This window comes from Syngnathus scovelli, chromosome 21 (genome assembly GCF_024217435.2).
Source record: "Syngnathus scovelli strain Florida chromosome 21, RoL_Ssco_1.2, whole genome shotgun sequence".
NCBI lineage: Eukaryota > Metazoa > Chordata > Actinopteri > Syngnathiformes > Syngnathidae > Syngnathus > Syngnathus scovelli.
The window spans coordinates 7,095,072-7,117,158 of record NC_090867.1 but is presented as its reverse complement, the minus strand read 5'-3'; the positions used below and the strand labels follow the sequence as shown (position 1 = coordinate 7,117,158).

Sequence of the window (22,087 nt, the reverse complement as noted above, 5' to 3'; positions counted from 1 at the left end):
TTAAATCATCACCTAAATGTATTCTGGACTAATTCTTTAAACAGTTTGAGAAACAATGTGAGATACTTTCATTTTTGTAAAGGTCAAAATGCACCTGTTAGTCAGTCATGTGAGATTTACTAATGTCTGTTTGCCCCCCCCACCCCTCACCCCTATCCCCCCTCCCTTTGCTGCTTACCTTGACCAAGCGTGCAGCGGGTGCCGAAGAGGAGAGATAATATCCACGTGGCGTGCCACATCGATGAGCTCCAAGAGCCAGGCGACATGGTCCCACAAGACAGCCGCGCAGAAGACAACAAGTGCCGCTTGTGCTGATGGTAGCCTGGAAACGGAGATGTTGATGAACGCTTAAATAGTGGTCCAACAATGTCCAGTTCGCCCTGTGCAATTCCTCCCCCCCAAAAAAAAAAAAAATTCTTGAAATTAATTAGATGGTTCCAGTTGGAGGTCCATTTCCAGGGGCTTTGAACTTGCGCCGTCCTTGGTGAGGTCACAGCAGCCCGCGGGTAGACGGAGCCTCGGGAACCGGCTGGAGAGCCGCGCGCATCCCCCGGACCAAACTTCTGCGCTGTCACGCTCGGCGAAAGCACTTTGAGACAAGCGTTCGGAGGAAGAGGAGGAGGAGGGAGTAGAGGGAGCGGACGACACGGTCACAAGGGTCCTCTCGGAGCGTGCCGGGGGAGGAGGAGAAGGAGGAGAGCCCGGCCGGCTGTGTGGCTACGCGGCGGCGTGCGTGTGCGTCTGCTGACTACGAGCCCGACTCCTTTATGAGCACACATGAAGATGGAGAGCGGCGGCGGCGGGCGGCAAAGCGGGGAATGCTGACACTTAGAGGCCAAGAATGGAAACGCATTCTAGAACTGGCATCCCTCAGGAGAGGAGAGATTATGCAAAAAAAAAGGACTTTGAAATGTTTGCATGGAAATTCTTCTCCGTATAACGAGGAGGGGGTTGATTTCCCGTCCCTAGTCGTGATTTAAATCTCGTTTAAATCTGCATACATGACAGCGACGGTGCATCGTCACGTTCAAAACACGACTTTTGGCAGATGGCGACGCGGCGTCGTAAAGTGGTGGATTCAAAAGTGGCGAGAGGAAACAGCATGTGAGAGACAGATGGCCTCAATAGTCAAATAGAAGAAATAAATAAATGGAAAATGCCAGATGAATATGCAAACTGGCCTGTTTGATGATAACTTGAAGGGGCGTGGTGGAAAAATATCGATTTTTTTTTTAAGACGAATCCAAATATTGCGGCTATTTCCAGAAGCCGGCTGGCTAATAAAGTCAAAAAGTGACAAGGTGAGGGCTCAGGTGGGATCCGAGGGAGCGAGCTTGGCTTTCCGCCACGTGTCAATTAAAGCGGGATGACGTCGAGCCGGCTGTTTCATCGCCCCCACCGCTGCTAATTTACATACGTCATGTGATCATGGTGAAGCAGCATGTGGTTCATCATTAGTGTATCTTTAAATATTTCCAAGCCAGTTTGTCTCGACATCACGCGTTCATCAGCTTTTGTGTCTTGCCCGGCGGGCGCTGAAAGTACGTTTCTTAATTACACATTGGACCTTGTTAAATTTTTAGCCATTTTTTTTTTAAAGCAAGGTTTCTATGCAAGGTTATTCATTTCATGGCAAATCCGAATACGACCTTTTTTACTACTCTTATTTAACCCTCAACAAAGAAAAATTCCTTGAATTACTTTGAAATGGTGTCCTCGAGTCCAGTGTGCAGTTTTCGAGATAAAACGCGTCCAGGTTTTCTGAGTTCATTTTAAAATGACGGCCGTTCACATTAATCGTCCTCTGCACTTTAGCATAGCTCTGGGTTCTTTTTTTTATTTCCCTTAGCGCTGCCGATATAAGAAAGTTCCTTTTAAGGCTGAGTCAGTATTGGTGGTTTTGTTTGACGAGAGAAATTGTTAAGCTCTTCCATCAGCCGGGATGCACGCAAATTGATCCTCCTCCTTTTTTCCGCTCACTGGAACGAATCCAGTCGGCGTGTTTACCGGGCGTGGTGACAATTATCAGTTTGACGGTGAGGAGGAAGAGGAAGAAGGGGAGAAGGAGGTGCGACTCTCGAGGTTCACCAGAGTCAAGTTTAATGACTCCTCATGCATATGCCGCCATTGGAGACGCTTTCCAAAAGGCGCCATCTGCTCAGCGGTTTAATTAAACAGTAGCCTGTGGAAAGTTGGAAGGCAATTTTACAAGTTTGTCAAGTTATTAATGAGCTTGACATTTCTTCAACAACAAGCAGGAGGAGCTGATAGAACCTCAAAAACACAGATACCAAAATATGGGTGGAAAACTCATTTATTTTGATGTCCTAACTCAAATTTGAAATCCAGAAGATTTGAGAATTTTACGATCGTTGAGAAACATCACGGCATCGCAAAGGTCAAAATAAGTCGTAATAAAAAATGCACAAGTAGAAATAGAGCAGCCTGGCAGTCAGGATTTTTTTGTTTTTAACCCAAAAAAAAAAAAAAAGATTTTGACCCGCCGCATTTACATGTATCAGATCCACGCGTCAGCCTAAAATACTTTTTGCTGTTAGCTGCCATAACAAGTCAAAATGTCGGCTACAGAAAGAAAAAAAAAAAAAAACACGCGGAGGTGTCACTTCTAATGAGCGGTTCGCACGCGGGCGGCCATCACGCCTGTGTCTGCGGTGACCAACGAAGGCCGATAATGAGAATGCATGATTGATTTTTTTTTTTTTGTGCGGAGAGGAGAAGCCAGCGGCTGCCGCGCGGCGAATTCCCAGACCGGAAAAAAAAAAAAACGTGTACAAACATGTTCATGCATGTATGTACAAACACCGCCATGGATTTGTGTATTGAATCTCTGACCCTGGCTTAGAACTAACCCCTGAAATCAAAAGTGAACTAGTCGGGTAAATCTACTGGTGATCTCTATTGTTGTGTGTTTGATAGGAATGATTTCTTCATCCTCGCCTCGCCGCCGGTATGACGCGCAAGTCGGCTTTTCCGTCGCCGCACCTGTCTATTAGTCACTCAGGATTACGCTTCCTGTCAGAAGTGGAATAAATACAGCTGGGGGAAGCGATACGAAAGCGTCGGAAACATGAGGCGGCGGTGGCGAAGGTGCCTCCCCCCCCGCTCCCTACCTCTTCATTTATTCATCTCGATCATCGAGAAGGCGACAAGAGCGGGTACGCCATCACCAAGTTTATTAAAGCGCCGGCCCCGAGGCACAGAGCAAACAAGAGGGCTTAAAAAATGAATGGCGACGGAGAACACGACAAAATCAATGTGAGCAACGTTTGGAACGTTTTGCTCCAGTCTCCGAACTGCCGCTCCGTTCCGAAATACAAACCGTCATCCGACTTTGTCGCATTTGAGCTGTCACGCGCTTCTGACGTCGTTGCTTAAAAAGCGAATACGCGGGACTATTTACCAATTATTTCTTTCGTTTGTGCACGTCACCTGCTGCGAGGCCTCGAGGCTCGTCGGCTTTTGCGTCTGACAATTTCTCCCCTCGCTGTGCGGGGAACGCAGCGAAATACATCTTGTTACACAAGGCACCGTGCTGGAATGTTCTGATTCTCTGTGTGAACCCTTTAGATTGTACCCGGTGCTAAACTTGACATACTTCAAGGGTTAGCAACTAATAACGTACTTTACCTTGAATAAGAGCTTCGGTGCCAGAAAAAAAACAATCTCAAAAGCACCCTACTTGTAGTCAAATGCTTCATAGTAGGAGTTGAGTGTTTTTGAAATTATCACCATGGCCCTTGAAAAATAAAAACTATGGGAGATTGCTACGACACGGTTTACTTGCCGTAAATTCCTGCAGCTCTACCATGGGTGTCACCTTCGTTGCCGTGCGGTCATCAAACGCTTTGGGAGAATTAATCAGTCTCATTTAGAGAGAGCGCGAGAGCCTCCAGCTTTTTGCAGACTTCAATCGCTTTTTAATGATCGTCAACCACAAAACCGCCCGCCCACAATAACTCTAATTATTAAACAAAGCTTGGCGAGGATAGTCAATAATAATATGTGTTGAAACAACAACAACCGCCTCCTCCCCCCCTAAACGCATTTACTCAACCGCCAATTCTAAATATCGGTAGCTTGAGAACAATAAAGTGGCGGCGGCACTTGTTGTTTCTCGGGTGCGACGGCAGACACGTCGAGCAGCGGTCGCTTGCTCCCTCCCGCTGACCTTCACTTTATTTAATAATTACAGTTATTGTGAAGCGGCGGCCGACTGTTGCCCCGAGGAGACTATTAAAGCACATTTCTCAGCTCGGTGCAAAGCAAACAGTTCGTGTGCATTAATTAGCTTTCAAAATGGCCTTGGAAGTAGAAAAGAGAGGGATTTAAACCACCGGATAGGTGCTCATGTATTATTGCTAGCATTACTCTAGGGCACAGAAGTCATTGGGATAATTAGCATGGGAGTAATGATCCGAGTAAAAATCAGACCCGCTACCTGAGCGCAGACGACTGGCTCATTGGGACAAATTATTCCGCTCGCTCTGGATTCATATTTTCATTTTCGTCGTCCGAAAAAAAAAAAAGCTAGACTATTTCAAAGTGCGGGTGACTCCATTTGCAAAAATACTTTTCGACAGTATGATAGCAAAACAGCGGTCACTCTCATTTCTCCGACGCGCCCAAGCGCTGAAACCATCAGGAAGGCGGGTCGCGAAAACACGACACATCATTAGAGCTTTATCATAAAATAAAAGCACATGTGCCGTTTCCCTCGGAGTTCACTTCCGTCTGTCAGCTAAAAGGTGTCCGCTGGCAATTAATGCGATAAAACTTTGTTCTGGGAGGCATAAGAGAGCAAAGTTGAAGAGTATTAAAAGAGTCACGCCTCGCTACTCCTGCCAAGGTAGGAAAGTGTGCGCACACCTTGTGAAATTCAGTCTAAAAAAAAATCTCGATAGGCCTCTTTGCAAGAAAGAAAAATTCTGGGCCGGTTGTTGTCACATGGAGGCATAGTGACTCCTTTAATGCTACTTTGATTCTTTTTATATAAATATGAGCTGAATGTAAGACACAGCCATACAATTGCTGATACGGGAAATTAATTTGACAGTACGAAATTTGCATGTACGAATGTGCTGAGTCATGATAAAGTCTCAACACCATTTTCCTCTCTCGCTCTCGATACGGAGAAAGAGCAGAGTACATCTGGAGGTGACTGGAGTGAGGTCTGTACAGTAAAGGGGAGCTAAATGAGCGCCCGGGGGAGGCCACCCTGCGAGAGTAGGAGGACAGGCTGAGGGGAAAGTAAGATTAATGACGCTTTGGAAAATGAGGGCTCCTGCTGGCCCGGGTTGGAACGACAGCGGGAGTTTAGAGATGCGTCTGGCGTTAAACAAGAGTCGGCGTTTGGATCCGAGGCAAACTGACTCGACGTGATGTCGGAGGAGTTTCGGGCCAAGAGGATGACCCCCTTGAGGACCTCTGGCCGTCTAGTTGGAAGACATTTTGTCACACTTCACAAATTCTGCCTCCAGTAGACGCATAACACGCTGCTGAAAACATTTGAGTGTTGTGGTGGGGAGGTCGAGGAGGGGGGGGGAATCGATGTATGGAGGAGATGATACGATTGGACAGTCGGCCATTATACGAGAAAACAAGCTGATAAATGCTGATTGCATTACGCAATGGGGGGGGAGTTTATTGAAGTGATGGCCTCATACTCTCATCTCGATCCCCCCCCGAGACACGAACAGTTGGAATATTTCCGACGCCCTCACCGAGCAACCCCCCCCCCGAAGCGATGTGACCATCATGGCAGAGCGCCTTGATGAACTACAATTTATCACAGTCCAGAAGAAAATGGAGTTGATTAGCTTGTGATTGAATAAGCGCCGAGCAAGAATGGAGCAAGGGTGACGTCCTTTCTCCGTTTGATGGAGGCAATTCGTGTCATGTCGCGACTGCGGCGCATGAATCAACGAGCGCTTAACGTTATTGCCGACGAGATACAGTTTGCTCCGCGTGATGCCGTCAAAAGGAAGAGCGGAAAATTGGGAACGCCGCCTATACATTTGGCCCGGGGCGTCACAGTTTATAGAGATGAATGGACCTGGAAGCGTATATTGGACATCTGGGGCAATTGGAGAATGAGAAGTTTAAAGGTGCTAACGGTTTTCAGCGTCCATTTTGTTTATTTAAAAAGTCCACTTCGGAGACTTTGCACTCTCCGGAACGTCGGCCAAATTTCATTGTTTTTAATCCAATTTCCGTTATGAAACAGTAAACAACCCCCCCCTTAAAAGGTAATGGGGAAAGAGTGAAAGTGCATTAGCAGCCTCCGAGGTACAGCCAGAGCGCCGGCTGGGATCGTGTGATGATGCACAGGACTGCAAATTGGCTTCATTCTCTTCAAGATGGTGGACCAAATTCTGGGATGGGGCTAACACCGTGTTCATTCAGGAGAACACCAAGAAGGCGTGAAAATGTTTTCATGATGGCTTCTTCTCCCGAGTCCAAATGACCTGCTCGGTGTTTTATTATGCAATGAATTATAGCTGGGGGAAGTTCCAAGACAAAGCTTAAATCTATAAAATGGACCTTTTATTTCGCTGGACACATTACCGATACGCTGTACGTAATAAGTGTCAGCCTGAGCCCATTAGCGCACACGCACATAGTGAAAGGCGCCTTTCTTTTTTTTTGTTTTTTTTTTCTCCATTTGAATTAAACAACAATTACATTACTGGCTAGCCCTTATTCAATACCTTGCTGCGAATCGACTCCATTTGATATTTTAGTCCCTGAAAACGACAAATTGATTCCAGAAAAGTGGCATTGCCGACGCCGCCGGCGTGGCGCTAGCTAGCTGCGTGACACCTTAATTGCTTTAGACCGCAATCAATTGCTGCTTGCTATTGGAATCGGCGTCCATTTTTTTTTTTTTTTGTAGCTTCGGCGTAGCTAATTAAAGACATATTGAACCGAGCCTATTCGAGTCAGCGGGTGAGTGAAGCTCAGGTGGGGACGAACCTTGCGGGGTTAAGAGATAAACAGATAAAACTATGGAGGCTGACAGTTTTTATTTACAGCGCAGGTACTGAGTATCCAGGAACATGCACACACAATGTTTCTCTCGGGAGGTTGCTGCGGAGGCATAACAACTGCCTATTAAATGCGCTCGGGGGGGAAAAAAATGGCAGCTAAAAAACGGGACGATCATTGCAGCGACTGTTTTACTAGGAGGTGCTATGCTGCACATTCAGTGGGAATAAATAAAGAAATAACTTGGGGGGGGGGGAATAGCAAAAGCCTCCAATTTGGCTGCTGCGGCGGCATCTCAGCAGCACACTTGCCACCCCACCGGCAGAGGCCTGCGAGAGCAGCTGAGGCTGGGATTAGACGCCGATCCTTGCGGGGCGGCGTATAAATCAGGCCAGCGGGCACTAATTCACATTTTTAGCCAGCATTTCACTTCCTGCTCAGCGGCGGCAACGTTGTGATTATGTGGAGAGCGTTAAGAGTGCGGGTGGAACCACCTCAGGCCAGGCCAGGCGGTGCAACCAAAGGAATTTTTAATTCAAGCTGCGAACGGGATTAATGTGCACGGACGGGGAAAGCCTTTTGGAGAATTTGCATCGAATTTTGAAGAGGGAGCAACTCTCCGACCGGTGATTTATCCGTTTGCCAATTTGTCTCCTTCCACCTGGTGGGATTTGGCTTCTTCCAGCATTGCTTTGAGTCAGCCCGGCCGGCGCCTCTTGAACTCTGGAATAGTTGATTCTGTAAAGCAAGCTCACGGCGAGCTCCTTATTGCCTTGCTGTGCCTTCATTACTTTCCTGCTGGGCTCAGCGTAATTTCACCTTTGGAAAATGGCGACAGGGACGTGCGCACGGTGAAAGCAAATAAGCGGGAAGGCGAATAAGTCACGGCGGCGGCGTTTGCTGCAAAACAACGGCTGACAAAAAAAAAGGGAGGGGCGTGCCGTGCCGCGCCGTGCGTCCACGCTGCGCTTTATCATCGCACGGCGAGGGTGAATTTGAAATGTCCCGCAATCAGTCATACCCCTTGCCGCTCTTCTGCTGTGAATGTAGTCTGATTCATAACTCAGCTTTATCACTCAGGTGCATTCCTCTAAAATTGAATGTCGAGCCCCGTATCTTATTTATTGAGCAGGCGAGGCGAGTCAAAGGTGCCGCATATAAAACGGCGCCATGATGGCTCCTTTTGCTGACAGGGCCATTGCCACTTGTTTGATGTGATTTTTTGTTTTCAACGACATCGCTCGGCCCCCCCCCGCCGAGAGCAAAGCGACGCCCGCCGTCCGTTAACTAGAAAAACCCAATCGTAACCGGCAAAGATTAACATCGATTAGCTGTTGAAGATCGCGCTTGGTAGAGCGATGAGACCCAAGTGGAGACCCAACAGACCACGTTGGGATTACCCCGGAAGGGAAGTCCGGACTGCTAAAGTTGCTCGCCTCCCGATAAGCCAACGAAAAATGGATGTATGGATTTGCCAGGTCAATAAGCAATTATAACCCAAAGCGTGAAGACGACTGGAATACCGAAGATGGCGGTGAGTGTGAAAATACGGAAGGAAGTATGACCAATTGTCCGCAAACAAAGAAGACATCCGCCGCGAACCCTCCCGACTTCTCCCCCCCCACCCTGTCTGAAACATTTGAGAGTGTTTACCGCACGCCTTTATTTTTTACGCCCCGTCACAAAAAGCAGACTTTAAAGGAGGAGCTGAATCACACAGAAGGGTGGAGAAAATTACGTGCTTCGGCAGGATGAACAACCCGCCGCGGACACTTTTCATCCAGGGGGGCTTGATTAGTTCTGTCAGGAAAAAAAACAAAAGGGCTCTTGACACCGTGTGGAATTTGGTGCCATCTGACAGAGGCTGGATCTTAACTAGCGGCGGGAGAAGACGTCGAACGACAACGGGACAGTCCGAGGTTATCAAACAGACAGAAGGCCTTTACGCCATCAAGAGAAATAATGGCGGCCAGCGCGGAAGTGTGTGAAGAAGCCGCGTTCCCATTTCAGGGGGCGCTCAAATAGAGCGGCGGCAGCGGCGGGTAAACAGAGTGCGTATTACAGACAGTAAATAGAGGTTTCGTCTTCAGCCCTTTCCAATTAATGAGCTCATAACCTTTGAAAGCCCTTTGGAGAGGCCAGTAGGCATTTGAGATCGCCTGTTTAAAAAAAAAATAAAAAAAAATAGAGCAGCCAGATGGTGTGAGAAGAAAGTCATGCGGAAAGTAAAGTTAGGATTTTTTTTTTTGCAGATGTAAGCTTTTTTTTTTAGCTGGGGTTTATTTGATTTGGACGTTAATAATGGCTCGTTTGTAGATCGGCGACTAATTAAATGCCAAGCCGGCTGTGATGAATGGTGACATGGATGCATAATTAGTGAGATTGCGCTCAGTCAAATTGCGATGCCTTACACCTAATTAAAACGTCTTGGCGTGTCGTGGAATTTGAAATAAATGCCACTCACGTTGGCCATCTTCCAAATATTGTCTCGCTATGTTGGAGAACGAATGATGCAGGAGGGGGGGGGGCATCCATTTTGTGCTCCTCCCGAGGTCATACAGAGCACTTGCAATTTTTCATTTTACATTTTCAGTGCCATCATTTTGACAAGAAGCAGATCCAATCCTATTTGAATGGCGACGGCGGGCTGATGGGATACCGACGATTTCTTCATAATTACGCTCGAGGATAATGGAAGGTGTTTTTTTTAATTGCATGAAACAAAATTTCGATTTTGAAACCATGTTACTCCCCTTTTGTCATGTTTGACAAACACACACACACGAGTCACCTCATCACTCCGGGGCTAGTCGCTGTCACTTCGGCGCTCCCCCTCCCTCCCCCTAGTCGGGTCATCTTGTCCGATCATCTTCAAGCGCAATCTTGACAGCTACACGGCTGACGATTTCACCCGGTGCCGCCTGCGTGGAAACCGCAACATGCTTGCGGGACGCCGGAGGAATATTTAGCAGCCGTTACAAAAAAATAAGTTGGCGTCTAGAATCAACCCCTTATCGTTTTCCCGCATAAAACGATTTAATTAAAAGCGTAAAACAAAAGAGAAAAGACCGGCGTAGAAGTAAATAAAAAGGCCGATCGTTAATGTTGGGATGAATAAAGTGTTTGAGCCAAAAGCAGAGGAGCGAAGCCGCCACGAACCGCCGCCGCCGCCGCTGTATCGACTCCATCTTATCTTACGGAGCTGCTCGATACAATATATAAAATGGTGTGTTCTACAACCAACACAGATAAGATGTTCTCCGGATCTGCCGGTCTTCTCTCTCGGGACTACAGTTGTAAACAAAAGAGCGTGTCGGCATCATGCTGATAATACCGGGCTGGCAAATACTGCAATTATTCATCAGTGTGGTCAAGTCAAAACAAAAACAAAAATAAAAATCATTTCAGTTTAGGATCAAACACAAAAGCTAAATTTACCGCGGAGTAAATTTGAAGCCTTAAACGACGAAGTAATGTTTGAACGAGCCTTCTGTCGATTGTCATAAACGATACTGTCGCCATAGTAACCGGCGCAGCGTCTGAATAAATATTTCAGATTTTGAAGGATGTTTGACTTTTTACACTTTGAAGCTGTTTCCGTGCCACTTCATCTCGGCTGCGGCATTATTGAGAATTAAGCCATGAAGCGGTTTCAAGGCAATTCAGAAGACATGGGGAGATGATTAAAAAGCGTATTTTTTTTTTTTTTCTTCTGACATGGTTCAAATATTTCGCAAGGTCTCGCACTTAAGTGTCATTGACGGTAATTATCCGCCTTGAACGTCTCTGTCAGTCGACTCGGCGTTGAGTGTGATGAAAAATTATTTCTTCAAACTTCAGTTTGGCCCAAAAATCACACAAGGCCAACCACGACGTCGATATGCTCGGTCATCCCGCCGACAGCAGGCAAATTTATCCGCCGTCGCCGTTTGACGGGCAAACATGCGAGCGTCCTCCCGGGATGGATGATTGAAAAAGACGGACGAGGCAGGAAAACGGATGAGCGCCGGCCAACAATTAAACGGCAGCCATTTGTCTAGCACAAGTCGGGACGGGGGGGGGACGATTTTTCAGATGCGCTCGTCTTTACGAGGCTAATGGCGGGACGAAGTGGCAAACAATCCGAGCCAGGTGGAGGCAGCAGAGAGAGGTGCCCTTCGCTAATGCAAGCGAGCGTGCATGATTGATTTTTTTTTTTTTTCCCCCTCCTCTCTCCTCGCAGGCGTCTTAATGCCGTAATGCATCCCTCTGTCACAGAGAGCCGGCTTGGCGAGCTGCCCTTTCCGCAGACTGATCTCCCGCTCGATGGGATGAGACCGGGGTAAATAAATAAAGGGGGGAGGCTAAGAAGGAGGAGGAGAGGGATGGGCGACAAGCGTGATTACATACACGCTCAAACATACACGGGAATTTCTTCTGTTGAAGAAACCGTATCACCTGGTTTCCAAGCGTCGGGCATTAAAACCGCAGTCGGAAACTTTGATTGACTACCCACGTTGGCAAGTGGCGGCGGTTGCGTAGCAGCCTGGAGCTCCGCTGCGTGCTACCATTAAGGCCTTTTATCGGGGGGGTGCTTTGAGGGTCAAGTGCACTCTCCGATGTTCTTACCCTCCCTTCCCACCAGGCCACTCTTCAAACTGAGCAATTTTCGAGTTAGTTGGAAAGATTTTGCAGATTTGGTCTCTTCGTTCGACAACGGTGTGTGAAAAGTTAACATGCTAGCTGGATCAAAAGCTAACGGGTTTTAACATTGGAGTTTCTTTTATGCGTGATGTTTTAATCTATATATTTATTATGCGTGAAGTGTCAAAATTAAGCATGAATCACCGACAGATAGTCGATCGGGGTTGCCGTCAGTACTTTGGGAAGGTCACAGGGCGAGAGCTTAATGAGAGCTGCTTTTAAACCTTCGTAAGTCACTTTGCAATTTGTATTCGCCGGCGTTCGTCCCTTTAAAAGGAACACACACACACACGCCGGATCTGCACAACCCGTTTCGGACTTTGGTCCGCATCGGGAAGTCGGATTTGTTTTCAATCATTTTTTCAGCGATTAAAAAAAGCTACTGCGTATCTGCTTACCATTCGGCGCACAAATAAATAACAAATAAATAAACGAACGAACGAACGAATGAACGAACGAATGAAATAACCGTGGGCTGTTGTTCCAGTCATTTCTCACTCGAGTGAGACTGACTTCTTATTTCTTGCTCTTAAAAGCAAATCAAGTTTTCCCTTTCAATCTGGCATCTTAATTGCCAAGCCGAGAAAAATGGACAAAATGAACACATATTGGGTTGATTGTGAAAAAGGGCAACTAAAACCTCTAGTGTGAGTCACGGAAAACGTTTCCCGCAATATTTTGGAGATCTTTACGGGAATGGGCTGCTAGAAGAAGACGCTCTCAGTTTGACAACAGCCGCTGACCCCTGCCGCCAATCGTAAGCGGCGGGTGAGCGTGACACAGCGCTTCTCGGCCGCCATATTTCACGGCAATGACGTGCCGCTTTGTCGCCAATTATTTGCTTATTAATTCCCCACCGCCGCGCTCAAACTCGCTCGTTAAACGAAACGCACGGGTTCCCGCGCCAAAATCGCTGTTGATAAATCATTCAGAAGCGTGCTGGTGCTGATGATGCATGCCTTCATCCCCGCCTGGTTTCCATTAAAAATGGCGTGACGGAGTTGGTAATAACCGCCGCGGGTCTCGGCCGGGCCGCTGTTAATCAATGCCTCGGATCGTTTGGGCTCTTGAGCGCCAAATAATTCCCCGTGTAAGAGCGGCCAAAACGATGTTCCTTTGATGAAGGTCAATCAGAGAACGATTCTACCGATTGGGGTTCGAACACGGCGGCCATTTTGGGGCTCGTTAAGCGTTTCCAAAGACAAATCTGCCTCCAAGAAAGCCATTTCTTTTGGTCTCAAACTAATCAGGTGATGGACGTTTGTCATTGGCCTTCATGACCGGACACAGATGGTTTCTGACGACGTTCTGTCATTCTGTCATCACCCCGCCAGGCGCCGCATGATGGAGGTGTCAGCACAAAAAAAAAAAAAAAAGCTAACAGTCTGACACATTACCAAGGCTTCAAATGTGCCACGGATGAAATCGACATGGACGGATGTGTCTCGAAATTTGGAGCCTTAAAAAAATTGGAGTCGTTAACAAGTTATTTCATAATTTGTCCGATGGCTTCCAAATTTTTCGGCACTATACAGATGGGCGACACTAATTTGCAGAGAATTGGACTTTTCCACGATGGCGTGTGGGCACGGCACAATGGAGAAGTTTGATGACTGGCCATAAAACATAAAAGTCTCATAACTCATAGCTCGACAAGGTCACAGCGTGAACCGTGTTGTGTGTGTTAAAGGCTGATGAAATCCAGAGTCGGACAAAAAAGATTTTCTGTAAACATTTTTTTTGACCAACCTACGCTGATTCGTCGTAAGCTGCGAATGAATAACTGAAGATGGTGAAAGCTTTCTGGACACAAAAAAAATGGACAAAAACACTTCTCAGGGACAAATCCAATTCCTTTACACTATTACGCAAACTATTTCCCTGCTTCCTGTCCATAAGCTCCATCATAAACTCCGGATCCCCCTGTACGAGCTTCTCCAGCCAATTTTCCCCGTAAAGCCACTCCATTAAAAAGCACGAAGCTAAAGAAATTGTCCACCATCAATCACAAAGGAATGAAATAAAACACAAGGAGGACATGTGAGACGTTCTTCGTCCCCCTTGAGGCTTCAGACACTTGTCCCTGCGTCTCAGGTGACATATGTCCACAACAAGCGGGCCTTGTGATGAGCCGCCGGCCATCGGAGGTGACGTCCGGGACCCGGGCGCAAAAAGGATGAGATGGCGGAGGCGGCGCCGCGTCTCTGAGGAAATCTCATTCTGTTCAGAAGTGATGAAGAGCGCTACGCCACTCCCGCCGCCAACGAGCTGGAGTGACACAGGCGGCTAGTTGGGCATCGCTCATATTTTTGGAAGAGGAAGAGAAGGCCTCTCGGGATATTACACCTGGAGGTGGATGCTTTGTCAAGCTCCGGTTAAACGCGGAAAATGGACAGGGGAGGGGGGGGGACACGCCGGTCTTAATGCTCATCGCCGGCCTGCAAACAGATTGACCCGCCATGTGACACAATACGCCGCCTTTAGGGACGGCGGTCGATACATGTGAGAGATTTGGTCCTTGTGCGAGGAAAGAACGACCAAAAAAGTGGTCGAATGAATAAAAGAAAGAAATCTTAATCGTTCAGAGTGAAATGAAGTGACAGGCCAGATAGAAACGATTTTTCCTGATGAACCATGTGATCGTTTTTTTTCACAAACGCAGCGTGAGCGGCTCATGCAAATTCGCCATGTGCTTGGATGTCGCACTTCATTAGACAGATGGCCCTCCCGATGACATCATAAAATTGTTTTTTTTTCAATTTTAACACGAGACTAAAAACGTAAAAAAAATGACGTGGAGACATACGGCCGGCCGCTTCATTCAAGTACGGCGTGTCAAACGTGTCGCAGTTAAACTAACGAGGAGCCGCCTCATGATCATAAACATACAATCGTTTCCAGTTATTCCGAGCGTGATTGACAGGCCGCGTCGTTGTCACCTGTTAATCAATCTGTGGGGCGGGGGCGGGGGGGAGGGGCTGGCTACCTCACTTATTAGCACCTCTTGCTCCAGGCGGCTGCTCCTCCATTTTATTTGATGTATATGCTCCCCCCCTCCCATCTTGTCACCCAACATAAATTAGTTGTCCTCGAAGGCACTCGGCGCTCTCGGCCGAGTGAGAAGGGCACGTGAGGCGGGATCATCAATAACAAGTGAGCGCCCTCTACCTGTTTCCAATTACGCCACCGTATATCTTTTTTGTTATTTACGAGCGGACCTCATTTGCATTTTTTTTTTTTTCATGGCGAGCTCTATAAATAGTCGCGCGGGTGGCCTCGGTAAATTAAGGAGCGAAACAAGCGGCCCGCGTCGGAACGGGGCGGGAGCCGGCCCGGTAGAACCAGATGTTCCATGTGGACACTAATTGCGTCACTCCCGGAGTTGAAGTTATTTCGTCGAGAGCGCCCCGCAAAAGGTCAGGCCTAAATTGGGAGAGAGCGGCGAGAAACCCCTTGAAGGTTTACAAATCAAAAAGTCCCTTTTGGGGTGAGGGTTTGCCGGTATTGTCACGCGGCTGTAAGAGCAACTTCCAATTTCTGCCCTGTTGTGTTAATTTGACGCTCGCCGCTTGTTTGCCACTCCCATGCTATGTATGTTCGCGGCCCAATAATACCGTATTGGCCTGAATATAAGACAACCCTGAGTTTGAAAAAACCTAGCCAAGCTTCAACCCTCTTTTCTCCAAATTGTCGCTACGTTTCTCCACTTTCTGTTATCTCTTATTTTCTTCCCTTTTCTTTCTTACCGCTATTTTTTATTCTTCTTCTTCGTGCTACTGCTATTTTTATTTTTTCTTCTTCCTGACAGGGGTTTGCTTTGGCCTGGGGAGTTAAGTTCAGCATTCACTTTAAAGATATATAGCGCCCTCTAGCGTTATGTATAATGTCTAGACCCCAAATGTAAGACGACCCCCCCACTTATCAATGCAAAAAACACCATCTTATAGTCGGGCCAATACGGTAAAAAATGTAAATATAGTACAAAACATTGACTTCCAATTTTAACTGATTTGCCCCCAAAGTGTTATTGGCAATGAAGTTTTCGCTTTCTGTATTTTTTTTTGGAGCAACATGTGCTGCTTTTTGTGTGATGCCCACACAAAATCTGTTAATTTAAGTGAAGTGTGACTAAAAGAGGGGGGGCAGGTACAAACCCAGCCGGCAGTCCCTTTGTGTGCCCCAAAACGTGTTGTTATTATCGAGCGACTGTATATTATTGCCAGTCTAACAGCTTTTTAAAAAAAAAGAAAAAAAAAAAGCTGCGGAAATAAGCAAAGTGGAAAAATGTGTTTTGGCCATTTATCTTCACTTTGTGCCAGGTCTATTTAATTTTGCTCACCCGCGGATATAAATTGTGCCTCTTTATCGGCCGAGACGGAGAAAAGACCAAGGGCGCGAGGAAAGAGCAGAGCAGGAGGGCATAAGATTTACACTCAAAAGGAGAAGAAGAAAAAAAAAAACACGACCCTGGGTCGTCGGCGGAGCATCTTTTTGACACCTTGAGGATTCGCACTTGCCGTAGATCACTCGGTCCTTGAACGAATTCAGCTCTGACACAAAAAAACAAATCATTCTGAAGGACCCCCGCCATCTTCTTTCTTGCTACAATTAAGACGAGCTTTCTTTTGTATACTCTCAGTGAATCCACAGGTGGTCGGATATTAGCCAACGAAAGAAGGACGCGGGTGGGTCGATCAGAGGCACAAGTTGGAGGCCACCGGGTGAATTTTGAAAGAGAACGGCAAGTGTGGGAGAAATCGAGAAATCCGTCAGGAGTCAAACGGCGAGTCTGTGACAACAAATAAATGAACATATTTTATTGTAACCTAGCGACACAGCCTCCCTGCTGCGGCAATAAAATCACTCACGCACACACGCACGCGGCATCCAATCCCATCTCAGTGTTCTTCAATAAAAATCCCTTCGGACAAGCATGATGGAGAGGCACTCGAGTGCGGAGTAGGAATACTTCGAAAACGACTTGTGGGTAAAATATTACCCTGCTGGCAGATGGCTTGCCAATCCAAATTAAAAAAAAAAAAAAAAAAAAAGTGGTCAGGTTTATACCGCACCCTTGACTGATGCTATATTTCATTTTTTTTTTTTTTTTTTTTTTTAAACGTGCTGACCCGCCTCCCCATATAGGCACAAATGCTGACGGCGAGGTTATTATATAGGGATGCCTTACACAAAGTCAGGTGGTAAATTACCTTTAGCCACGGAGCAACCATGATGATATGCTGCCATCTTTGGTTGATTAATAAAAATCATTTTCAATTCAATATTGTTATTCCAATGTACGGTCAATTTTTGTATGAAATTTTCTTTAGGCCGAGATGCGTCTCGGAAAGTGCAAAAGATTTATGGCGTGAGCGTTTGACAATGGCTGCAGGCTGCCGATCAAAGCGTGTCCAATTCAATTTAATTAAAACTGGCTCCCAGGGAGAGTGTGTAACGTGGAAAAGCCCACAAATGTGCTGATCAGCCCCCCCCCCCCCCGCCTCGCCCCCCCCGACCCACCACCACATTACCTTATTGCGACTTCATCCCACCTTTGTCAAACAGGTGACACAGCAGAGCATCTGCCCATTAAGATGGAATCCAACACATACTTGACACCCCGCCAAAATAAAATGTTCTTTTTGTTTTTTAAGACGAGTAGAAAAAAGGCGGAAGAACAAAAGTCAAAATTGCCAGTGGAAAATCACCAGAGATTGGCAAATGCGCGAGTCGGTTAAGAGGCGTCAGGGAACGCGGCGTATAATTTCATAAAGAGTTTCGTGTTTATTAAAACATCCGAGGCGCTCTGACACAAACGCGTTACAGCGTGACAGACAAAAGGAAAAAAAAAAGTAATAATCTCAATTTTTCAATTAAGCTGACGCAGCGCAGCAGACGCCACCTTTGAATATTATAAATGTAATTGAATGTGTGTTTTATATTAAAATAAAATGTAACGCTTATTTACTGAAGTGAAGCGATGAAAAAATGATTTCTTCGCTGATTGACAGGGGGAGCAAAATCTGGGTGAAGCAGCATGTGGCTCACCATACAGTAAACAAAATGCAAAGGCGCTACTGCGTTATCTCCATTTTTGTCGTCGTTATCGCTGCCCGAGCAGACAATATCTTGCCTTATCTGGTACAAACGTGACGGTCGGATATGGAAATACGCACACACACACACAAAAAGTAGGTGAGAGAAGACGATGAATTATTCTGCTTGATGGCGCACCTGCTGTCTTTAAGTTTTTGCCGTGTGCAGCGAGCACAGCGGCATCAGACGACAAAAGTGCCTGCCTTCCATCTTTACATGCCACGCGCTTGTCAGCCGCAGTTGCAAGCAAGAACTTTTTTTTTTTTTTATGGAGGCAACATAAAACAAAAGGCCAGGAATAGCCTATGGAAAGGTTCCTATGTTATATAACGTTTTATGACATCGGTCCTGGGACTTTTCTGACACGGCTCGTCAAGCAGTCCTGACTGACCTGACATTTTGCACGAAAAAAAAAAAAAAAAAAAAAGGAAGCGGCACGCTGTGACTTTCATCACAATGGGTTTAAAATGAGAAACTTTCAATGAGAGGAGTGTAAAATTAATATCGCAGTAGGACCCCGGTGGTGTCAGTAAACAATATCAATAAAAACGTTCCCATAAGCAGCAGGGAAGGGCAAACGTACATTTTCTGCTCGCCGTCTTTTTTCGACGCTAACAGAATATGATTGTCCCCTGTGGTTGCTTGTAAGAATCCAATTGTTTTTCAAACACACCTAATACTGCCATTTAAATTGGAATTATTGAAAAACAAAAGAGCTGCTCAGTCGGCGATGCCATTCTGTTTCTATTTCCCCCCCCCTTTTCTGTCCCACCTCTAAATTGAATTTTCCGACCAATCAAACATTAATTATTCCGTGTTTACTTATTTATTTATTTATTTATGGAGGCTTGATTGCATTTGTATGTGTTGTGCTAATGAATCTGCAGGATTTATGCTAATAACATGTCAAAATGGAAAGTTTTATTCTAGGATTTTTTTTTTTTTTTTGCTTTGCAAGAAGACGGCAAATAACGGCGTGGCGTTCTTTTGTATCGAACTGCTTTACGTGTTGTGTCTTGTGAAAGCAAATTAGATTCGACAACTCCGCCTCGAAAGCGCTCACCTGGAGAACCGGTAAAACTCGGTGCCACGCCCGTTGGGCTCCAAAAGTGTCTCGAGTGTCTGAGGTGTGGAGAGAAGAGATTGAAAGCGACAACGCAAAGGGTAAGAGCACGACTTCCGTCTCCCTGCTTCTCTTAATGGGTCTTTCCCCTGCTTCCTCCGAGGGTGGCTGATGGAATTTCATTACTTATGATTGAAAAGCCGCCAACTTTCCAAAGCTGGGAGGAGGTGCACTTAAAATGCTCCCGTGGCCCCCCCCGTGGATACCGACAATCGAATTTAGCCTCGGCTGGAACAAATACAGGACCCCTCTCCTTCCCCCCGTGCGTCGAAAATGTTATTATTTCCAAATCTGGGTTATCGCAGAATATCGGATGGCGTCTGCCGGGGAAAGCAGTAAAGGGAATGTTCATTAGTGTGGAAGAATCAATCTGACTTCACTGGCTAATGTGATCGTAAAGGAGGCGAAAATATTCACGATTCGCACTTGAGAGTTGTAAAATACCCGGCGGGTTGAATTCTGGGTTAAGGCGTTTCAACTAAAAAAAAATTTCAAAAAATTTGAACTAGATACGCAGGACAATGGCATGCCTGAATAAACACTTCCTTGTCAACAAATTGAAAACAAAAACATGATGACACATGGGTACCGTCATGGAGGGGTGTGGAAACTACAGCTATGCTTTTCATAAATTGAAAAAAAAATAATCCGGGTTAGGGTTAGGCTTTTTGAGTCATGATTTTTTTTAAATTTCTTTTATTTACTTGCTTATTTATTTATTTCAATTATTTATTTATTTTCTTTCTTTCAGGCTTTTCACACATTTGATTTTGCTAATAATCGGCGCAATGGCTGCCATTTACGGCGAGGGCGCGAAGTTGGACACCCCCCCTGCGTACACGGACCAGCCTCAGGTGTACTTTAATCAACCTCAGATGTACGCCGCCCAACCTCAAATGTACCAGGCCCAACCTCAGATGTATGCTGCCCAGCCTCAGATGTATATGGCCCAGCCTGAGATGCACCAGCCTCAGATGTACGCCGCTCAGCCTCAGGTGTATATGGCCCAGCCGCAGGCCTACTCGATGCAAGAGGGCCAGCCTAAAATGCACGAAAACGAGACATACCAGACTCAGTCTCAGAGAGTCCATACGTCTGAGACCAGGGACGACCACGATGGAGGCAGCAAGTGCCCCAAATGCTGCCGGAAGACAGGGAACTGCCTCATGAGCCCTGAGTGCGGCCGGGCGCTGCAGATCTCCAGCGTTATCGCCATGTGCGGAATGTGTCTCCGTTTTTTCGTGTGTAAGTATTATCCGTATTTGGTCGTACGAAAGGAGACAATTAAGGTAGGATGGGGACATCCCAAAATGTTTGGGTTCTTAGTCAATCGGTCCCGATGGGACGCAAGGACTCGTGATGAGACCAAATGTGGACATAAATAATAAAGGGGCACTATGAGATGCAATAGGGGACATTATGGGACAATATATGACGTAATGGGACATGATGAGGAACATTTTAGGATATTAAGGAATATAATAGGTACATAAAAGGATATGCTGGGATGTTATGAGGCGGAATGATATCATGGGGACACGGCAGGACAAAGCAGGACAGAAATAGGACCCGCTGGGACATTGCAGGGGATATAATGGGACAAAAAAAAATTGCGGGAAAAAGTTGACTGCTGCTCACATTTTGCATTTTTTTTCCAGAATCTCCAATCTTACTTTTCCGGGATCTTTTGACATCTTGAAAGGGATCCATTGCTTCTGGTATGCCAAATGCCATCGTCCATCCATCATGAGAAAGAGTTGGTGAGGGTGGGCTGTTTAGTATGTAAAGAAGAATTTCTTAATATATAATTGTTTTTCATGCAAATCTTGTGAGGTGGATTGTACTTTTGAATAAAATATAATGGGGGGGAAAAAAAAAAAAGGCTTTTGTTTTTGCGTTTTCAATCTGCCGCCGCCGTGCCTTCTTTCCAATTTCACACGTATAAAAAAAATAAATAAAAACAGCCGGCAGATGATAAAGTGGCACACTTGGATGATTTAAAACCAAGCTTGGAGAAGAGTGACAGCGCCGACGAGAGCAACTTGTTGTCGAGGAGGATTGTGGGAAGGCGGCGTCAATGATCTCAGATGGATTTGCTGTCAGGGAACATAAAACTAATTCATGGTCCGCATCGGTTTGATCCTGACCTTGTGGCAGTCGCGGCAAGACGAGAAAGATCATTAAAAAAAAAAAAAAAATGGTCAGAGCAGAGCATATAATAATATCTTTTGGCTTGGTGATGCAGCATGTGGCACAGAGCCATGTCATGTGACAAAATTAAAAGAACGGATTGTTTTTCTGGTTCCCAATGTCCAAGGATAGAAAATTTAACACTGTCATCCAGGTTTTTTTTTTTTGCAAAAATAATGCATATTTTATGCTATTACAGGACACAATGTTCCGTTTGGGGACTGTAGTTCAGAATGAAATGGTCCAATTTAGTCAAGAATGGAACGTTCCATTCGTTCCGAGGGTGAGAAGCTATATCCGGGAGAGACTCGGAGTAGAGTCGCTACTCCTCCACGTTGAGAGGAGCCAGATGAGGTGGCTCGGGCATCTCATCAGGATGCCTCCTGGACGCCTCCCTGGGGAGGTGTTCCGGGCATGTCCCACCGGTAGGAGACCCCGGGGACGACCCAGGACGCGCTGGAGAGAGTATGTCTTTCAGCTGGCCTGGGAACGCCTTGGGATCCCCCGGGATGAGCTGGATGAAGTGGCTGGGGAGAGGGAAGTCTGGGAGTCCCTCCTGAAGCTGCTGCCCCCGCGAACCGACCCCGGATAAGCGGAAGAGGATGGGTATGGGTATGGGGGTATGGGTATGGGTATGGGGGTATGGGTATGGGGGTATGGGTATGGGGGTATGGGTATGGGGGTATGGGTATGGGGGTATGGGTATGGGTATGGGTGTATGGGTATGGGTGTATGGGTATGGGGGTATGGGTATGGGGGTATGGGTATGGATGGATGGATGGATGGATGGATGGATGGATGGATGGATGGATGGATGGATGGATGGATGGATGGATGGATGGATGGATGGATGGATGGATGGATGGATGGATGGATGGATGGATGGATGGATGGATGGATGGATGGATGGATGGATGGAACGTTCCACATGAGGTTACATCTAAAAACAGAAGGGTCCATCCATGCTGTGTTTTGGGGTTTTTTCCTTCT

At 46.4% G+C, this 22,087-nt stretch overlaps 2 protein-coding genes and 1 long non-coding RNA gene across 6 annotated transcripts in view; 2 read left to right on the top strand and 1 right to left on the bottom strand.

Annotated features, from left to right (window-relative positions):
- sdk2b (sidekick cell adhesion molecule 2b) overlaps positions 1–750 on the bottom strand; it is an 80,940-nt gene extending 80,190 nt beyond the window's left edge. For all 4 annotated transcript variants that reach the window (XM_049760127.1, XM_049760129.1, XM_049760128.1 and 1 more), the window contains exon 1: positions 179–750. In XM_049760127.1, coding sequence (XP_049616084.1) covers positions 179–266 — 88 coding nt within the window. In that variant the 5' untranslated portion in view covers positions 267–750. The remainder of the gene's footprint in view (positions 1–178) is intronic.
- The window catches only part of rpl38 (ribosomal protein L38), a 46,855-nt gene continuing 25,030 nt past the window's right edge, over positions 263–22,087 (top strand). Inside the window, exon 1 of the mRNA XM_049760134.1 lies at positions 263–267. Within this exon, the coding sequence (XP_049616091.1) occupies positions 265–267 (3 nt within the window). The 5' untranslated portion in view covers positions 263–264. The remainder of the gene's footprint in view (positions 268–22,087) is intronic.
- On the top strand, positions 18,785–20,788 carry LOC137839826 (uncharacterized). The gene is made up of 3 exons (XR_011086157.1): positions 18,785–18,948; positions 19,659–20,152; positions 20,566–20,788. It is a non-coding gene; the product is annotated as an uncharacterized lncRNA (long non-coding RNA).